At 38.8% G+C, this 20,786-nt stretch overlaps 1 protein-coding gene across 10 annotated transcripts in view; it reads left to right on the top strand.

The window, feature by feature from the left end:
• Positions 1–19,862, top strand: part of KLHL13 (kelch like family member 13) — a 205,571-nt gene extending 185,709 nt beyond the window's left edge. For all 10 annotated transcript variants that reach the window (XM_054509043.2, XM_045881809.3, XM_054509024.2 and 7 more), the window contains 3 exons: positions 7,236–8,031; positions 15,454–15,567; positions 18,250–19,862. In XM_054509043.2, coding sequence (XP_054365018.1) covers positions 7,236–8,031; positions 15,454–15,567; positions 18,250–18,737 — 1,398 coding nt within the window. In that variant the 3' untranslated portion in view covers positions 18,738–19,862. The remainder of the gene's footprint in view (positions 1–7,235; positions 8,032–15,453; positions 15,568–18,249) is intronic.
• The last annotated feature ends 924 nt before the right edge of the window (positions 19,863–20,786 follow it).

The following is a 20,786-nucleotide window of genomic DNA, read 5'->3' as shown; positions in this document are numbered from 1 at the left end:
AGGTAAAAGGCGGAGAAAAGGAGTTCTCTCAAGGGAATAACGAAGGAAATCAGAATAAGTTATTGGAAAAGACAGTTTCTTTTGCTATTCAGTGATGATATCAGCAGCAAACTTTGGGAATGTTCTTCTTGATGTCAGAATTTCCTGTATGGTAATTATGTTTCACATTCCTTGTTTGATCTAAATTGGATTTGCCCATAAAAATTAACAAACATGTCTTTTCAGATAATTTTTTTGCCTTTGGGAAGGTTTAATGCAAATCAGAGGAAAAATGGTATAGATAATTTTACAATGAATCAAAACTCTTCCTCCCCTTCCCCAACCAAACCATTCTTGACTTCCTTATTGTCAAGGCAGACATTCAGCGAGTAATACCCAGATACTCGTTGTTTATGGTTGAGCATCTATTCTCACTAGCTGGTACCCAGACTGTGCTGATTGTTAAATATTCTAAATATTATTCCTGCCTGTAACTTGAATCACCGTATTCTTGCCCATCTGCCATGTGGGACTCCGTAGGGGAAGAAGAGGCCCAACCTGGGCTCAAACCAATCCATTCTCCCATGACCATTATAATATGTAATATTGTATCCAAGAAGGGACATGCATTCAGAGTGCAAAGCAGTAAGACAATTGGATCCCCCAAGCTGGAGACACACCATCAGTATTCCCCTCAGATGGCTGTTAGAATTTGAAGAAAGACAAAGACTGAGACAGAAAAGTTTTTGGTTTTTAGTCATCTTTTTGTTCTTCTTACCAAAAGGTCCCTTCCCGGTGTCCTGTGATGTTCCCACCTGTGGAAGGAGGCCTGGGACAAGATGTCTCTTATATCCTCTGCCTGCCCCCCCCCCCCCGCCCCAAAGTAGCTTATTTGATTTCTTCCCAGTCTGTGGACTTGCTTTCTCTCTCTCTGCATTGGTTGTAGTTGATGTCAGGCTGCCATTTTAATAAACTAGATAGCACCAAGGAGAATCTGGTGCATTGACTATCTGAGGAGTCCCCCCCCAAATTTGTCAACTAACTTCTTAGTCTTTGCTTTTCCTTGAGGGTACAAAAGCAGATACTCGTTTTCATTTTTGCTTTTTTCCTAAGTGGAAGTTTATTCGTGTAACGCATTGATCTTCAACAAAATAACATCACAGATTGCTGATGAAGCCTGTCATTAAAATATCATGTTATGGTAATGAAATGTTTGGGTGCATTGAGTGTGATTTGAACAATTTAATATAGTAGCAGTGAGTAACTATGTTAATGAGACTACCACTTTGAAAATTATGATGCCTGGAACTGCCTTTAGGGTGACCTAGGAAGGTTCTTTGATTACAGTAGAATAATTTATAATATTTTATATCAAGGAAAGCTAAATGTGCACTTGATTATTTTTAAAAGCAATTTTATTGGTTCTCATAAGTGGTTGAGAAGTTTTGTCCTTTTTTTGCTTCTCTCTCCTTTAAAACACTAATATATATTTGAATTCATGTCTGTAATAACTCTTCTTTGGAATTTCGGCCAGGTTTTATATTCTTTTTTTTAAAGATTTTATTTATTTGACAGAGAGAGACACAGCGAGAGAGGGAACACAAGCAGGGGGAGTGGGAGAGGGAGAAGCAGGCTTCCCGCGGACAGGTTTTATATTCAGATGAAATTAGAGTTCTTTCTACTTATGAGCTGTTTTTTTTTTTAAATAAGCTTTAAACTTCATATTTTATATTTCAAAATGTAATGTACTCTAATATATACATGAATTTCGTTAAATGTTACATTACTGCACGTATCCATTATTTAAATACTGTCTAGGCTAAATGTTTGCATATATGCTAACTGAAGCACTTTTAAGAATCATGACTGAGAGGTGGATGAAAATGAGCCATAATTGAATAATCGTGTATTTTTCCAAAATCGTTTACCATTATTCCATCATTTTGATCTGCTTATATTGTTAACTGTTATTCTAGACTTTGCTTCTATATAATCCCTATAATCTATGATTAATTGTTTTAGCTTTGATGACACACACTTCAAAAACAACTCATTTTCTATTACATAGTTTTTATCTGAGTTTCATTTTAAAATTAAGGGTTTGGTAATGTTTTATATTCAAAATGTATTGTATTTTTAGTTGTATCTATCATCACATCCTTAATTTTTATATTGCTGATAATTAGTGTTTAACCTTTGTTATATACCCACAGTGTGATACCTATAGTATGTGGGGTATAGAAAATCCTAGTCCTTCCATCAAGAAAATGACAGTTTGGGAGGTTATGAAATACCTTTCTCTGGTGATTTTTAAGAAAAGATTAGGCAGCTACCCGTATGTACTAGGTGGTCTGTCACAGTCTTTTGCAGTTTTGTGTATCTGTCTCTGAGCATACCGATATATAGAGGATATTTTCAAAATGCCCTTAAATCAAAGGTAGGTTTTTTTTTATGCTGTTATTTTAGTAATTGTCTTCCTACTGGATAAAGTTGAAGGGGGAAAAGGGGAAGGAAGTAAATACCTTGATCCTATTTCTAAATTACACAGTTTGGTTTTTAATTTTTTATCTCTGTTTGTTTTATATGCTATAAATTTAGACTTATATTTGGTGACCAACAACTGATGGTATCATTTTGCCTATTTGAAGTACCCAATTTTTTGTCGTTTTTATTTGTAATTGTATCCGTAATGGTGAGAATCTGCAAACTTGGGAATAGTTAATTTTGTGTTCTCATCAACTTTCACTTATCCATACTAGTCAATGTGTTCAAAAGTGCAAATTACCCTTTGCTCTGGGGAAAGGCTACTTCTTTCCTGCTCCAGAAAGTGGACTCATTACCTCAGATACTAATTCCTGCCACCCAAGGTGATTTGGGCAACTGGGAATTCACTGTAACTTCATTTACACAATGAAAACTTTTATGAGACGCCAACCTGCCACGCCTAAAATTGGATTGAAATGTACTTTTTATTAACCACACTGGAAATCCAAGGTACTGAATGGTGTGAAACTGTGTATTTCAAAAGGCCCCTAATTTCTTACTTTATTTTTCCTACTTCTTCTGTGTTGCAATTGTGTTTTAACTATTTTTTTAATATATAGCTATTAAGGATAATAAGCAATTAAAATTTTTTGGCGATTCCCATAAAGCAAACCAGCTGCTTAAAATTGTTCAAATTCTTCCTGAGTAATCAATCTATGAAAATAGCCTTGTGTGTGTGTCTTAACCTTTGAGCTTTCAGTGATGATATGTCTTAACTGGGCTGATATTTTATGCAGAGGAGTAATTATTTTAGTCTCATTTCAGCTTTTAAATAAAAGGATAATACAAGGATTAGCCAATTTTCTCTTAATCATCTGCCAATCTGTTAACAATGCAGTTTCGTTCGTGAAGTTTACATGACATACGTGAATACACACACTGAGAAAATTAAGAGAAAACTGAGTCCTTTGCCTGTGACCTGCTTGTGTGTTTGTATACACACACAGGTATTTGTATGGTAGGCTTGTTTCAGTGATTTATTCCTTGCATAATATTTGCTGATATGATTTTCCTGTTTTCACTTTTATTTATTTATTTTCTAATTGTTATGTTAATCCCCATACATTACATCATTAGTTTTAGATGTAGTGTTCCATGATTCATTGTTTGTGCATAACACCCAGTGCTCCATGCAGGACGTGCCCTCCTCAATACCCATCACCAGGCTAACCCAACCTCCCACCCCCCTCCCCTCTAGAACCCTCAGTTTGTTTTTCAGAGTCCATCGTCTCTCATGGTTCGTCTACCCCTCCGATTTCCCCCCCTTCATTCTTCCCCTCCTGCTACCTTCTTCTTTTTTTTTTTTCTCTTAACATATACTGCATTATTTGTTTCAGAGGTACAGATCTGAAATTCAACAGTCTTGCACAATTCACAGCGCTTACCAGAGCACATACCCTCCCCAGTGTCTCCTGTTTTCACTTTTGACCAGTTATGAAAGCATCCGAAAGAGCTCTTGCTGAAGATGGGCCTCTCCATCACTTGTCTCCTTTTCCTATTTTCGGTTTTTGCTACATTGTCATCTGTGCAGGGGAGACTTTTCTAGGCTCATTTTGACTCCAGGCAGAGCTAGATTATGCTGGGAGTAAGAGAATTGCCAAGGGAAACTGTGGCAAGCCATCATCATAGACACCAGAAATTAACTATGCCATGAGTAAATTTGATGGAGATACACCTGTTCCAATCCTCACCGAAGTGATTCCTTTCCTTGTATTTCCACATAAATAATGTGAAAATAACTTCACCCTAGGAATAATTGCCTTATTAAATTACCTTCATTAGAAACAATAACTTTTGAAGGAATCAAAATGAATTACAGTAATGAACCGTGACTGTTTGCATGAAAGAGATCCTGTATTAGAGATTTTCTGTTTGTGGATCTGCTAGCAATGTAACTTTTAAGAATCCTGACTAAGAAGTGGATTAAGGTGAGCCAAAATAGAATAACCCTCTATTTTTCCAAAATTTCCATCTAGCCAGAATTTCATTTAGTATTTTTTTTGAGAGGGAACACACATTTTCAAGAAGAGAAAAGGAATTATTTTGGCCATAACCAACTTACAACATTGTTTCTTGGGGTAACTTCTAATGTACTGATTTTGATACTTTTTTTATTTTTCAATAGTCAATAAATATTTATTATCCACTTCTTTTTTACATTTTAATTCCAATATAGTTAATATACAGTGTTACATAAGTTTCAGGTATACAATATACTGATTCAGCAATTCTGTACATTACTCGATGCTCATCAAGATAAGAATACTCTTGATCCCCCTCACCTGTTTCACCCATCCCCCCCCCAACCACCTCCCCTCTGGTAACCATCTGTTTGTTCTGTATAGTTAAGAATCCGTTTTTTGTTTTGTCTCTTTTTTCTTCATTCATTTGTTCTGTTTCTTAGATTCCACATATGAGTGAAATCATATGGTATTTGTCTTTCTCTGACTTATTTTGCTTACCATTATACTCTTTAGATCCATCCATGTTGTTGCAAAATGGCCAGATTCCATTCTTTTTTATGGCTGAATAGTATTCCTGTGTGTGTGTGTGTGTGTGTGTGTGTGTGTGTGTGTCACATCTTCTTTATCCATTCAGCTATGGATGGACATTGGGCTGCTTCCATAATTTGGCTATTGTGATTAATGCTGCAATAATCACAGGGGTGCACATATCCTTTCAAGTTAGTGTTTTCATATTCCTTGGGTCAATACCCAGTAGTGCAATTACTGAATCATATGATAGTTCTATTTTTATTTTTCTGAGGAACCTCCATACTGTTCTCCACACTGGCTGCACCAGTTTGCATTCCCACCAACGGTGCATGAGTGTTCCTTTTGCTCCATGTCCTCGCCAACACTTGTTGTTTCTTGTGCTTTTGATTTTAGCCATTCTGACAGGTGTGAGGTGATATCTCATTGTGGCTTTGACTTGCATTTCCCTGATGATGAGTGATGTTGAGCATCTTTTCATGTGTCTGTTGGCCATCTGAATGCCTTATTTGGAGAAATGTCTGTCCTGTCTTCTGCCCATATTTTAATCAGATTATTCGTGTTTTCTTGGTGTGAGTTGTATAAGTTCTTTATATATTTTGGATACTAACCCTTTTTTGGATATGTTATTTGCAAATATCTCTTCCCATTCAGTAGGTTGTCTTTTTGTTTTGTTGACTATTTATTTCCTTTGCTGTACAGAAGTTTTTATTTTGACATAGTCCCAATAGTTTATTTTTGCTTGTGTTTTCCCTTGCCTCACGAGATATATCTAGAAAAATGTTGCTACAGCTGATGTCAAATTACTGCCTGTGCTCTCTTCTAGGATTTGTATGGTTTCAGGTCTCACTTTTAGGCCTTTAATCCATTTTGAGTTTACTTTTGTGTATGAAAGTGTTCCAGTTTCATTCTTTTTCATGTAGCTGTCCAGTTTTCCCAACACCATTTGTTGAGGAGACTGTCATTTTCCCATTGCATGTTCTTGCTCCTTTGTCAAAGATTAATAGACTATATAATCATGAGTTTATTTCTGGGTTTTCTATTCTGTTCTATTGATCTATGTGTCTGTTTTTGTGCCAGTACCATACTGTGTTGATGACTACAGCTTTGTAATATAACTTGAAGTCTGGAATTGTGATGTCTCCAGCTTTGTTTTTCTTTTTCAAGATTGCTTTGGCTATTCAGGGTCTTTTATGGTTCCATACAAATTTTAGGATTGTTTTTTCTAGTTCTGTGAAAAATGCTGTTGGTATTTTGATAGGGATTGCATTAAATGTGTAGATTGCTTTGGTGCTTTGGGTGGTATGGACTTTTTAACAATATTTATTCTTGCAATCCATGAACATGGATAATCTTTCCATTTGTGTCATCTTCAATTTTTTGTCATGAATGTTTTATAGTTTTCAGAGTACAGGTCTTTTACCTCCTAAGTTTATTTCTAGGTATTTTGTTATTTTTGGTGTAATTGTAAATGGGACTGTTTTCTTAATTTCTCATTTTGCTACTTCATTGTTAGTATATAGAAATACAGTGGGTTTCAGTATATTGATTTTGTATCCTGTGACCTTACTGAATTCATTTATCAGTTCTAGTAGTTTTTTGGTGGAGTCTTTAGGGTTTTCTATATATAGTATCACGTCATCTGCAAATATTGACAGTTTTACTTCTTCCTTGCCAATTTGGATACCTTTTATTTCTTTTTCTTGTCTGATTGCTGTGGCTAGGACTTCCAGTACTGTGTTGAATAAAAGTGGTGAGAGGAGACATCCTTGTCCTGTTCTTGATCTCAGGGGAGAAACTCTCAGTTTTTCCCCATTGAGTGTGATGTCAGCTGTGGGTTTTTCATGTATGGCCTTTATTATGTTTGAGGTACTTTCCCTCTAAACGTACTTTGTTGAGGGTTTTTATTATGAATGGACATTGTACTTTGTCAGATGCCTTTTTTCTTCAACTATTGCAATAATCATAGGGTTTTTATCCTTTCTCTTGTTGATGTGATGTAGATAATTTTCTTTTAGTTACTTTCTATTGGATTAGGTAAAGGTGGTTTGTGAATTCTCTTTAGATCATTAATGTATTTAGGTAAGAATTTTTATTTGCATCTCTATGGACAGTAAAAAGCTTAGTTGACTCTTCTTCTAGAACAGGTATTTCTGTTATCCAGAATATGAGTGTCATGAAATTGGTAGCATTTTAATTTTTTTTTTACTGGTTTAATAGGTCACTTTAGACAATTGTGTCGAAGTTGGTCGGATTGCCAACACCTACAATCTGACAGAAGTGGATAAATACGTCAACAGTTTTGTCCTGAAGAATTTTCCTGCATTGCTGAGCACTGGGGAGTTCTTGAAACTCCCTTTTGAGCGTCTTGCCTTTGTGCTTTCCAGCAATAGCCTTAAGCACTGCACTGAACTTGAGCTCTTTAAGGCTACCTGTCGCTGGCTACGCCTAGAAGAGCCTCGGATGGACTTTGCTGCAAAATTAATGAAGAACATACGATTTCCACTGATGACACCGCAGGAGCTCATTAATTATGTGCAAACCGTGGATTTCATGAGAACTGACAATACCTGTGTGAATCTGCTTTTGGAAGCCAGCAATTACCAAATGATGCCGTACATGCAGCCAGTGATGCAGTCAGACAGGACTGCCATTCGGTCTGACACCACTCATTTGGTCACGCTTGGAGGAGTGCTGAGGCAGCAGCTGGTTGTCAGCAAGGAATTGCGCATGTATGATGAAAAGGCCCATGAATGGAAATCGTTAGCCCCCATGGATGCCCCAAGGTACCAGCATGGCATCGCCGTCATTGGAAATTTCCTCTATGTCGTCGGTGGACAGAGTAATTATGACACAAAAGGAAAAACGGCAGTCGATACAGTCTTCAGATTTGATCCTCGCTACAATAAATGGATGCAGGTTGCGTCTTTAAATGAAAAGCGCACCTTCTTCCACCTAAGTGCCCTCAAAGGATATCTGTATGCTGTCGGTGGGCGAAACGCAGCTGGTGAACTGCGTAAGTGTGTGCATTTCTGTTAAACATAGAGACTGATTTCTTTACCCCCAAATTCTCGTTAAATCATAAAATAAGCAGTTCTATAAAATTAAAGAGAAAAATGTAGCTAGGGTTTCATTTAAACTGTTTGGCTCAGGAAATATCCGAGACAATCTATATGCCTAATCCGGATTTATGTTGTTGGCCAGGGTACAAATTATATCTGTAATGCTGGGAATGTTGCAGAATATTTTATTTGGCAGTATATATGGTTTTCATCTTGACAGTGTAACTACAAAGTATATTCTGCTAATTTAAATACTAATAGAATCTCGGACAGAAGTTTGGCATGTTTCCTTATTTTCCATTTTTAAAAGCCCACATAATACTTTATTGTACAGGTTAAAATCCTTCCTTACAGAGGACTGACTGTTATCGTTTCTTCGTTTACGTAATCTTTTACCCTATCCTAGACCCTTGACCGCCATAGTAAGATCATTTTCTTTGTCAATTAAATGTACCAAGTTCAGTATTATCCAAAATGTATTTACTCTGAGTAATGTGATCTGTGACTATCAGTTTTAAAAACCATTGTCTCTTGGGGCACCCAGGTGGCTCAGTCAGTTAAGCGTCTGACTCTTGATTTCAGCTCAGGTCATGAGATCGAGTCCTGCGTCGGGTTCCATGCTCAGCACGGGAGTCTGCTTGTCCCTCTCCCTCTGTTCTTCCCCCCTCCCCTCCCCACTCACATGTTCTTGCTCTCTCTCAAATAAATAAATAAAATCATAAAAAAAAAAATCATTCTCTCTTAGTGAAATACCAAACAGTTTTCTTCACTGTAAACTGCTCTGGTAAGCTTCATTAGATGGGGCCACTTTTTTTGTCTCCCTAATTGAAGATTGGTCACAAGTGCAGTTAACGTAGAATAGTACTTTGGCTCCATAAATGAACACTAATTTTGTTATTTTAGGTGAAATTGGAGTAAGATAGCTGTCCAAAAAGAAGTCAGGAAGACCCCATTTTCTGTCACGCCTTCCATATCTGTCATTACCATCATCGTTTGGCCTCTTTTTTTCACCCCCTCTTTTATGCTGCAATGACCAGAGTCCTTGTAGTTGACCAGTAGTCCAGGCTCTGTAATGCTGGGAATGTGGAAAATATTGGCCTTGGCTCTGGATCAATTCAGAGTGACTATCAGCATCTTTTTCTTGGTAGCTTAATGGATTTAAGAATAAGTTATTTATTGGAGGCCAAAAGAACTGCTCTCAGCTCTTATACTCTCCAGCTGATCAATCCCTTTCTCGTTAGTCACGTCTTAATGTTACTGCTCTTTCCTACCTACAGTTTTTTTTCCCTTTGTTGTCGCAGTGATATTTTTTTCTAAGACTGGGCTCTCCAAAAGGCGGGACTCGGGATCCTTATCATGAACCACACAGATTGCCCAATATATTTTAATAATCAGGCTTTAAAACGCATTCGAGGGATCAGTACCTGTCGTGTCGAATTGTCATTTCAGGTCTCCTCACTCAGCCCACACACGTTATTTTCATGTTGTGATACTATTTTAAATGGACGGTGTCTGGAAATATTCAGAAGCTGCAACTAGTGATTTGGCACTTTCTTAGGAAAACCGCTTGTATAAGATAATCTTTCCAAGTTTACAAATTATAGGTCATCGGTCCTGGCAGTGTGTGGTCATTTCAGACCTTCTTTCCTCAAGGGAAATAGCTCCAATTTCTTAGTCAGTGCTTGCTTATTGATGTTATCACCGCTGTTAATATGCAGTCTTCAATATATCATTCCTCCTATTAATTAGAGGCCTTATTCTTCTGAGAATTTATCATCTTCAGGCCAAGGAGAGTCATTACATAAAACCAAGAAGCTAGAGGCTTTCTTTTGCTGAGCTCTTGCCATGTTATACTCATTTGGGAACGAGAAGTAGACGACGCCGTTGGGCAAGTGGCTGCCTTCCTTGCTCATGACCTTCAGAAATCACACCCTCCATCTCTTATTAAAAATAGTCTTCTGAGTTTCAGTTGTTTTTTTTTTTTAAAGATTTTTTATTTATTTATTTGACAGAGAGAGACACAGCGAGAGAGGGGAACACAAGCAGGGGGAGCGGGAGAGGGAGAAGCAGGCTTCCCGCTGAGCAGGGTGCCCGATGCGGGGCTCCATCCCAGGACCCTGGGATCATGACCTGAGCCAAAGGCAGACGCTTAATGACTGAGCCACCCAGGCGCCCCTTCTGCATTTCAGTTTGAAAGTAAAAAGAAATGAGAAGCGTGCTTTTCATGAGCTATTCCTAATTCATAGTAACTATTTGATTATATTTAGGTTTTAAAATCAGTCTCCCAGAGCTTAAACCTAAGGATAATGACTTATATAGCCTAAAAAATGATTACCCCTCTAGATGGTAGAGGCCCATTTTTATCTAAATTTGTAAACTGCATGTTTCACAAATACATAGATGGTTGTAATATAGACACAAACCCTCAATACCAAGAAACAGCTCTAATTCCACTTTAAAGGCCAATGACATTTCTTTCCCTTTGAAATTACCTCCTGTAATCTGTAAGTAAGTACGCTTTTGTAGAAAATGACTGTTTGCCTTAAAATCAGCATACCCAGCAAAGCCTGGCTGTAGTAAATATTTTAAGTTAAAATATATTGGAAGTTTTTTTTAGAAAATCAGTTGATTGGCTTAAGTGCACTGAAATCTTGGATCTTAATTGCACAAGAACTTTCAGGCCACCCCAACTCCTTTGAGTTTTTCCTATTTTAGACCCACTTGGGAGCAGGAAATAGACTGTTTTAAAACAATCGTGTCACATTCTGTATTGTTGACTTCTTCTGAATTCTCTTTATTAATAATGTTTCTCTTTGTATATGTGTCACTTGCCCTTTCCAGTTTTCTTGGACCCATGGTTTTTGCAGAATAGCAGATTTAGGTCCTAAAGAGACCCTTGCTTATATTTCTGAATGTTCCAGCCAGAGGCTGGGTTTTTTTTTAACATTTCTCCTGCTCCGTAAACTTTTTTTTTTTTTTTTTATGGGACTGCCCTCTACACGCACACACAAGAACATCTGTTATAGTAACTTCACAGTGCCATCTTAACTGATTACATTGCCATATTAATAGGCCTGTGTAAATAGAGAAGGGGGTAGCAATGGGTGGCAGGCAAAAGGGAATCGATGGGAGGGTCATTTAACAATTTAATAGGTTTGGGGCCCCTGGCTGGCTCAGTCGGTGGAGGATGTGACTCTTGATCTCAGGGTTATAAGTTTGAGCCCCACGTTGGGTGTAGAGACGACTTAAAAGTAAAATCTTCTCTTAAAAGAAAATTTTAGTTTGGTTCATTAGTACCAGTATATTATTTATTCTTCATATACGCAATGACCATTTCCTAGATGTAATTATGAAAAGAAAACAGTGGCAGCATTTGTAAGACATTTTAGATCATTTTAATGCATTTGGCCTTCTAAAATCCCTTCATGGAGTGTGTATGGATGGACCTAAGCCCATAGTACATCAAAAAGATACTACTAATGTGTGTGTGAGCCTGATATATTGCTGAAATATAATTCCTTAGAAATGCTGCTTTCCTTTGACACTGGGTACAATTGGAAACTACGTGAAGCTTAGAGTAGCTGTCACTTAAGTGAAAGAGAAGTCAGTTATTCCTGGCATCTTTCAAACTTATGTCATTTAAGAAATCGATCTTCCATTGAGGTTTTCTATATTGAAGAGAAATATGATAGCTCAGATAGCTTTCATTTCTGTTAAATATTAATAAGTCAAGCTTTCAAGTAATGAAATAACTTATAGAAAAAGGTGTTAGACTTTTTTTTCAAGTAAATGTGCAATAAAATTACTGAAATTTATCAAATGTCTCCATATCCCTTCATGGATTTGCAGTTTTCTTCATTAAGCAACACATCGCCAGCGGGCACTCTTAAGATTCTAGAGATCACAGCCCCTCTGTGGGAACCATCATTGTTCCGGTGGTGATTCAGGGTTCATCCCTTTCTACTCTCAAAAAGAACAAGTTCCACATTATCCCTTGGAACCAATTCCAGGCTCCAGTAGAATCACCTGAGAAAATAGTAATCTTTAATGATTTATGTGAACTAAGCAACCTCCATGTAATTCTTAAATTGGAGAGGGTCTCTAATTTAAATTGCAGGCAACCAGGTTACTGAAGATGATTCTCTAGAATAAGGGTCAGTGAAATTCTGTAAAGGGCCAGAAAATCAATATTTTCAGTTTTGTAGGCCATAGGATCTTGTCACAGCTTATCACTTCTGCTGTTGTATTGCAAAAGCAAGCATAGACAATTTATAAATGAACGGGTGAGGCTGTGTTCCAATGAAGCTTTCTATAGGAACATCAGCATTTGAATTCCATATGATTTTCATATGTCACAAAACATTTCCTTTGATTTTTTTTTCCCCCAACTCTTTAAAAAAAGGTAAAAGCCATTCATATTTTTGTCTTGTGGGGCATACAAAAGGCAGGCAGCATGATGGATTTGGCTGACAGGCTATAATTTGCCTGACCCTATTCTAGACTTTCCTAATTAGTTCATTACCATTCCTACCTCTCATAGACTATGATGGAACCACTGTTTTGTCCCTTGCATCATCCCTTGCCCCCTCCCCCTATCAAGGCTGTTGGCACAAGCCTATATCCCACTGCCTTGTGAATATGGAAAATAAGGACATGTGTGTGTATACACTTTTAATCGGATGTGTTCTATTTTAAAACTAAATACTCTTGATTTTACTAAGAACAACAATTCTTCATGGAGACAGTCTAGAGGTTGACAGTAGATATTAAATGATAGGAAAAACTAAAGGATATGGATTATTTTGCCCAAGGAAGAAAAGTTGAGGGATGATGAACTATTACATAGTTATTATATTATTGGTGGTTAATAGCCATCTTACACTTAGGTTACTCCTGTATGAGAAAATAGAGATGGATTCTTATAACCCCTCTTAGGGAAAAAAATGCAATTAATTCACTGACGGAAGAACAGCATTATCTTTCTACATGGGAAAATTTTAATAATCATAAAGAGTGAATAGCTGTTCAAGCGCTAGTTCCACTCCAAAAAGAACAGGAGGAAACTAATGGAAACTCCATCAAAATAGATTGAATTAGACATAAGGACAGACTGTGACACTCTAGAAATTTCAAAGTTCAAGGCAGAATTTTTCATTAAGGGAAGCATAGAACTATAGTAAAACCTGTCTTTGCCATCAGAAATGTGATCTCTGAAAGTCTTTTAAAACCCTTTCACTGATAGGGTGTGTGATTAGACTACTTTTTTTTTTTATCAGCTAAAACCCTACCATTAATTACTTTGCTGATGCCAAGTACCAATCAATATACTAGATCCTCTGTAAGTGGAGAGAGAGAGAGAGAGAGAGATAATAATGTATGTTCAGTAGGATTGAGCTTGTCAATGAAGTGAAAGTCATGCTAAAGGCAAATGGAAATAAACATTGGAGAAGATGTCCAGTGACTACAAAGAGCCAAAACCAGTATCGGAGGAATCAGTTTCAGCTTGTCATGAATTGTGGCAATAGCTCTTCTTATTTGGGGGAAAGATTTTGCAGGATCCAGCTACTTAATGGAAGGATTTAGAAGAAATAGAGTTGGGAGGGAAAAAAAAAAAAAAGAAGAAATAGAGTTGGTGAGGGTCCAGGCCTAAAGCAATGAACAAAACTAACAAGACAGTAGATCAAAATGAGAACAGGAAAAGCCTTTGAGATGAGCCTGAAAATGTAAAGCTCAAGCCAGTGCAAAAAGCAGTCAGTAAAGGGAGATGAGAAGTGGTATAATATAGGAGTCGTTAGGTGAGAAATAAGTACTGTGTGTAGTCAGTTTGATGAAGAAATGAAATTGTTGAATAGAGTAGAAAGTGCATCTCTCATTTTTTCTCTCTGGTTTTTCCTGTTCTCACGTTATTATTATTTTTTTTTAATAGGAAATCTTGTTCAAGGGATGATTTATCAGTTAGGTGTTCCAGTGGCTTGATCAAATGGCCCCACTCAGTAGATTTCTGCTTCCGTTTCATTGCCTAGAATTAATCATATGGTCCATTCCAGGTTCAAGGGAACCCGCTAATTTGAATGTTGAGTTTAGCACAGCACTCCGGTGTGCAGTGTCTTGGTTCTTCTGTTCCTGAGAAAAAAGCAGGGTGAGGGGAGACAAGAAATCGGGTTGCCAACTGACAGCATCTGTAGTAAATAGTATAAACTTTTCAAGTCTCCCTAGACTTTGTGTGGGGTTTCTGTTTGTTTCTTTTTTAAAGTTTTATGTATTTAAGTAATCTCTATACTCCACATGGGGCTCGAACTCACGACCCCAAGATCAAGACTCACGTGCTCTTCTGACTGAGCCCGCCAGGTGCCCTTAGACTTGGTGCTTTTGACCAGAGTACTGGGAACAGCCCTATTTCTTTCTGCCTTTTAAAAAGGATTACGTTTTCTATCTGTCATTGTTCTATTCTTGAGGTTATAACAGAGTGATATTTAAATAGGTTGAGGTCACTTCTCCAAAATACTTTATGTTAAAGATGATAAATTTATTACTGGAAGGAAGCGGCCCCAATAAAAATCTTCCCTTCATGTCATGCTGCCACTATTGACTTTAATATGGAAATGTGGAAAAATTATTACCAATGTCTATTGTGTAGTCTGGATGTGAAATAAAGCAAGAGGCAGCCAGCACATACGGCAGGCGGTGTGCATACATACATACATTCATTCTCACCCTCAGACTTTGCTTCCTGTCTATGAACCTTTGTTTCCTAGATGGTGGATCAGCACGGGGGGCCTAGAACTGACTTTTCTTCTTCCTTATGATTTTTTCATCTTCCCACATATTTATCTTTTGTAAAGATTTTGTTTATTTTTGCGAGAGAGAGAGAGAGAGAGAGCACGAGCGGGGGGGAGGGGCAGAAGGGGAAGCAGACTCCCCACTGAGCAGGGAGCCCGATGCGGGACTCGATCTCAGGGCCCCGGGATAATGACCTGAGCCGAAGGCAGATGCTTAACCGACTGAGCTACCCAGGCTCCCTCATCTTCCCACATATTTAGAGCAAGGAATTGGGAGAAATGTCAAATTAGAAAGATGTAACAAGATACCAGAAGAAAAGAAACCCTAGCAGTTTCTGCAGTGACAGAAATGTGTTAGATTATTACATAAGTCTCTAGTCTAATGTAAAATGTATTAATGGTTCATCTTAGTAGTATAATCTCAGTAAATAAAAAAAGAGACCCCCAAAGAGTATCTCATATCTGTAATAGATACGGTTCCGTTCTTTAAATATTATTATTTTACCTAAAGGGAAAAATAACTCATTGCTAAATTTGAAATTATAAATTATTTTCTTTTGTTCTTTTTTTTTTTTTTTTCTTTTCGTCAAACAACAGCCACAGTGGAGTGTTATAATCCAAGAACAAATGAGTGGACCTACGTTGCCAAAATGAGTGAACCCCACTATGGCCATGCCGGGACTGTGTATGGAGGAGTCATGTATATTTCAGGTAAACCATTATAATGCAGATGCAATTAATATAATACGTACGCTTCTAACTATGGCACCATCTTTCCATACAATATTAGAAAAATAATGTAAGTGCTGCTACATTAGAAAAAAGAAGAAGAATACAGAAAAAGGGATCATCAAAAGATAATTTGTGGTGATTTTAGAAGATACCTTGTACGTGCGTGTTTGCGTATAGATGCCTTTGGTATTCTAGAAGTTCATAAGACTAGCAGCAAACCCGTCGTGCTGTGAATACATAACTTGGAAGAAACTGGAAAGCCTTCAGCTTCTGCAGGTTGCGTTTTGGTCCCCATATTCTGTACTCTAATGAACCCTGTAGGCCAACAACCCCCATTCATAGTCCCGGTAGCGACCCTTAATTCATTTTGAGCTTACATTTAGCTCAGCTCTATGAGGAAATCTATCATTATTTAATATATAAACTCTGCCGTGCATAAGCTGGCTCCTGATACACACGTAATGCATAATAATGTTCACGCTGTCATTTAGTGCGACTGATAATAGGTGTTTCCTTTTTTCCTCAGCACTATCAGGGGATCTACTGTGGGGTCCTTGCATGAATAATTCTGTGCTGATTACCTGTATATATGTTGGCCACATGCGTGTGTATTTTTCTCTTGACACATCGTCCCCCTTCCGAGAGCCTGCCAGTGCCAGGCCAGCAGTTACATTATTAGAGAACGGAGGCATTAGGTTATGGTGGTCTGGGTCTCTGAACGCCGCTGCCTTACGAAGTCTGTAATCAAGAGGGATCAGCGAAAGGCCTGGAGTGGGTGATTGATAGGTTTGGGGTGTTAAATTTATGAGCAACTCCAGGACGTCTTATACTGAAAGAGCCATCCAGGAAATCATATGCTCCGCTAATCAATGATTTACACCCTCTACCTATTTTATGTGTGTAGATACTATGCCATTATAATGAGAGCTCCAGATCCTCTGGGGGGACAAAAATGACATGAAATTGTTCTCGTGGCACTTTGGCATAGCTAACATGTATTTTATAAATGACCTCACCGGTCAAGAATAGGGTAGGACCAGAGCTGAATCTCAAACAAACAAAAAAAAACAAACACCGTTTTGCTTCCTGAGAATTCTGTAGAGTACAGAAAACAAAACAAAACAAAACAAAAAACTAAACTAAAAAGCAGAGAGGAAACAGTGATTGCCAACTGGTCCCCAGATAGGAGCGCTTTGATTGATACAGCTGAAAATTTGTGTAGTTCTCTTGCTAATCTGCAGAACAGAGTCTGATACTTTCCTTCTAGAGACTGATTTCTGTGTGACCTCAGAATACACTCTGTAGATAATACAGACTCAGTGGATCAACAGCCAACTGAGGCACATACAAGATTCCATATGTATTCAGCATTCGGCTTTTTTTTTAAGATTTTATTTAGGGGCACCTGGGTGGCTCAGCCGTTAGGCGTCTGCCTTCGGCTCGGGTCGTGGTCCCGGGGTCCTGGGATTGAGCCCCGCATCAGGCTCCCTGCTCCGCGGGAGGCCTGCTTCTCCCTCTCCCACTCCCCCTGCTTGTGTTCCCTCTCTCGCTGTGCCTCTCTCTGTCAAATAAATAAAATCTTTAAAAAAAAAAAAAAGATTTTATTTATTTGACACAGAGGGAGACAGCGAGGGAGAGAACACAAGCAGGGGGAGTGGGAGAGGGAGAAGCAGGCTTCCCAACGAGCAGGGAGCCCGACATGGGGCTCGATCCCAGGACCCCGGGATCATGACCTGAGCCAAAGACAGACGCCTAACGACTGAGCCACCCAAGCACGCGGCTTCTTTAAGTGTCCAGGCCGATAGCACATGACAGTACCTTCCCGCACCCACCCAACAGAAACTCTACAAAAACACGGTGCTGAGTATTCTTATAGGCTTGGACATTTGCATAATCCTGTCAACTTTTCAAAGCATTTTGATGGATTTGACTTCATAGCCCCAATGCTGATGAGATAATGAGAGTAGAGATTTTTATGTGCTAAGTGCAGAAATGGGCAACTGGAATTAAAATGCCCAAGCCCAGCATTCAGCTGCCAGGGCGTGCTCGCCCCAAAGCAGTAGGAGTGAGTGATGCTGGGGCGCCTGGGTGGCTCAGTCGGTTGAACATCTGCCTTCGGCTCACGTCATGATCCTAGGGTCCTGGGATCGAGTCCCACGTCGGGCTCCCTGCTCAATGGGGAGCCTGCTTCTCCCTCTCCCTCTGCCTGCCGCTCCCCCTGCTTGTGCTCTCTCTCTCTCTCTCTCTCTCTGACAAATAAATAAATAAATAAATAAATGCCTTTTTTTTTTTTTTAAAGAAAAAGAAGTGCATGATGCTTCATACACGAGATTGACAGCAGACCCAACTCTAAAAGTGGCCCAAATCTATTTTCATTTAGCAAAGCCTCTTAAATTCCACGGGTCTCGGCTTCGGAAGGTCCTTGCGATAACATAAGCTACACTTTTTGGTTCTCTAAGAGCTGAAAATGTTACTTTCTGGATTTTTAATCCCAGAGCAAGTACTTCTGGAGGGCAGACATTTATAAGGACACCAGCGATAAAGCCATAAGATGGCATAATAGGTGGCTAGACTTTGATGATCTAGGGACAGAGAGCCTTTTATTTACTTTTGCATCTTTGTAATAATCTGTTTACTGTCATGCCTATGTTCATGCTTTAGGAGGAATCACTCATGACACTTTCCAAAAGGAGCTCATGTGCTTTGACCCTGACACTGACAAGTGGATCCAGAAGGCGCCAATGACCACCGTCAGAGGTCTGCACTGCATGTGTACGGTGGGCGAGAGGCTCTATGTCATCGGTGGTAACCACTTCCGAGGCACGAGTGATTATGATGATGTCCTAAGCTGTGAATACTACTCACCTATCCTTGACCAGTGGACCCCAATTGCTGCCATGCTAAGGGGGCAGAGTGATGTTGGGGTTGCGGTCTTTGAAAATAAGATCTACGTGGTCGGTGGGTATTCCTGGAATAATCGCTGTATGGTGGAGATAGTGCAGAAATATGACCCCGATAAAGATGAGTGGCATAAGGTGTTTGATCTCCCAGAGTCCCTCGGTGGCATCCGAGCTTGTACACTCACGGTTTTCCCGCCCGAAGAAACCACACCATCCCCCTCTAGAGAGTCCCCCCTTTCTGCACCTTAGGATCATCCCCCTACAACTAAGATGCTGTAGTCCTATCTTTGCAACGTGTCAAGAATTCTCTTCTTTTGCGCCCCCTTTAGTAGTGTATGTTAGGATTAGCCTCCAGTCATTGATACAGATATTGGAAAAAAAGACAACATTGATGTTATTTGTGCTGTTTGTTTGGCTTAGAGTGTTTATAAAGTGGTAACAAAACCTTTCTGGAAATGTATCCCATTGAAGCTGATGTTTAACATACAAAAAACAAAACAAAACAAAAAAAACAAAAAAAAACCCCAAGATATTGTCTATAAAATGTTTCTTCAGTACTTTTTTGATGCTGTGTATTGGGTGTAAGGTATTTGTCATCTTACATTAGAAAGCCCAATAAACCAACTTGATGGTGGATTATAGTAAATGTACAACTGTGCTAACTAGGCTTCAAAGTCCAAAAGTTTTCCTTTCATCTTTGACTGTGAGATGTCAACAGGACACAATAGACAAAAGGTTGCCAACTCGCATGAGCTACCTCCCTCTTTGCATAAAGTGTTTTTGACATATCTGTCAACCCACCGGTCTGTGTGGGTGCATTGAAAACATATGAAGTTTCTTAGACACACAGGAGAAATAATAACTGAAACTCACCAATATTAATTTAAAAAAGAAACAGCATGACCCCTCTACTTAGAAACAAGGGTTTGGGGTTTCTGAAGTGTGTATAAATACACACACACACACACACACATATAGCAAATATAAAATTTTAAAAATTGAATGGCACGTCAAATAAACATGAAAGATCTTTTTAAATTTCTACCAAAAACAGCTTCCCTTAAAATGGGAATTCAGTATGCACATACTGAATGCACACATGGAGAATCCTACTGGATTTAGGTGGATAAGGGCTAGAAATTTTGAGCAACTAAATTTGTCACTTGACCAAATTTTTCCTTCCGAAGCTGTAACCTACACCTTCTCCTTTGCTGTTGAGGTAACTTGCATATTATATGTGTTCTGTATATTCTCAGTTCATAAGGTTATTTAGCACAAAGTATAGCAGCCTCACGTGGGAAGCTGCTTTTGCTCAGTGATTTCAACTTCCATGTTTTATCTCTTTTTGTTCAATAAAAAAAACATTTAATGTCATTTTGGTCTGAGGCATCCCATTATTGTCCAGTTGGACTTTCATTAATTTTTTTTTTTTTTTTTTTTGGTGGGCAAGATTCAAGTGATCGGAACTGAGAGCACCGAACAGTTTGGATTAATTAATATTAATGACTTTTATTCAAGGAAAAAAATAATTTGACCAGGTCTAACCTCATTGGTCAAACTCAGTGCTGGTTGTCTCTGTGGAATTAGTTCATCGAAGATGCTAATCGGTCCCCCCCCCCGCCGCTTCCCCACAGAAGAACTGCCAGACATGTGGAAACCTTAAGAGGAGTTATTTTCTGAGGTCAGTTTCCCTGATCTTCAAGAAGATCCATCTTGCCTAATGAGAAGACATTCTGTGAAATGACCTAAGAGATTTGTTCTTGACCTAGGACTGTAAAGGAATAATGTTTTGGGAAAAGATCGTTTGAGGATTCCATTAGGGCCATGTGCATGATCTTTCTGACTTTATCTGCAAATGACCCAATTAAGTCTGAACTAAAAATTTTGAGCTATTCCCAAACAACGAGAGTGTCACCAGATTTCTTCCCCAGTGAGGCATGAGCAATGCAGATGTTACTACCTCTGTCTTGAGTTAAACATAAGGAAGAAAACAATTTTTCCATCAATGGTAGTTTGAATGTTGGGAGAAGCCTGGTATGAATTTGAAAGACCCCCTTCGTCAACATTACCCTTCCTGGGGCGCCTGGGTGGGTCAGTCGGTGAAGCGTCTGCCTTCGGCTCAGGTCATGATCCCAGGGTCCCGGGATCGAGCCCCGCGTCGCGCTCCTTGCTCAGCGGGAAGCCTGCTTCTCCCTGTCCCCCCTGCTTGTGCTCTCTCTCTCTCACTACCTCTCTCTCTCCCAAATAAATAAAAAAAATCTTTAAAAAAGAAAAAAAAAAATGTTACCCTCCCCTCAG

This window comes from Mirounga angustirostris, unplaced genomic scaffold, assembly GCF_029215605.1.
Source record: "Mirounga angustirostris isolate CCGP_5_RB_7025 unplaced genomic scaffold, mMirAng1.0.hap1 SCAF_11, whole genome shotgun sequence".
In the NCBI taxonomy this organism is placed as follows: Eukaryota; Metazoa; Chordata; class Mammalia; order Carnivora; family Phocidae; genus Mirounga; species Mirounga angustirostris.
This window is presented reverse-complemented; position numbering and strand designations above follow the sequence as displayed.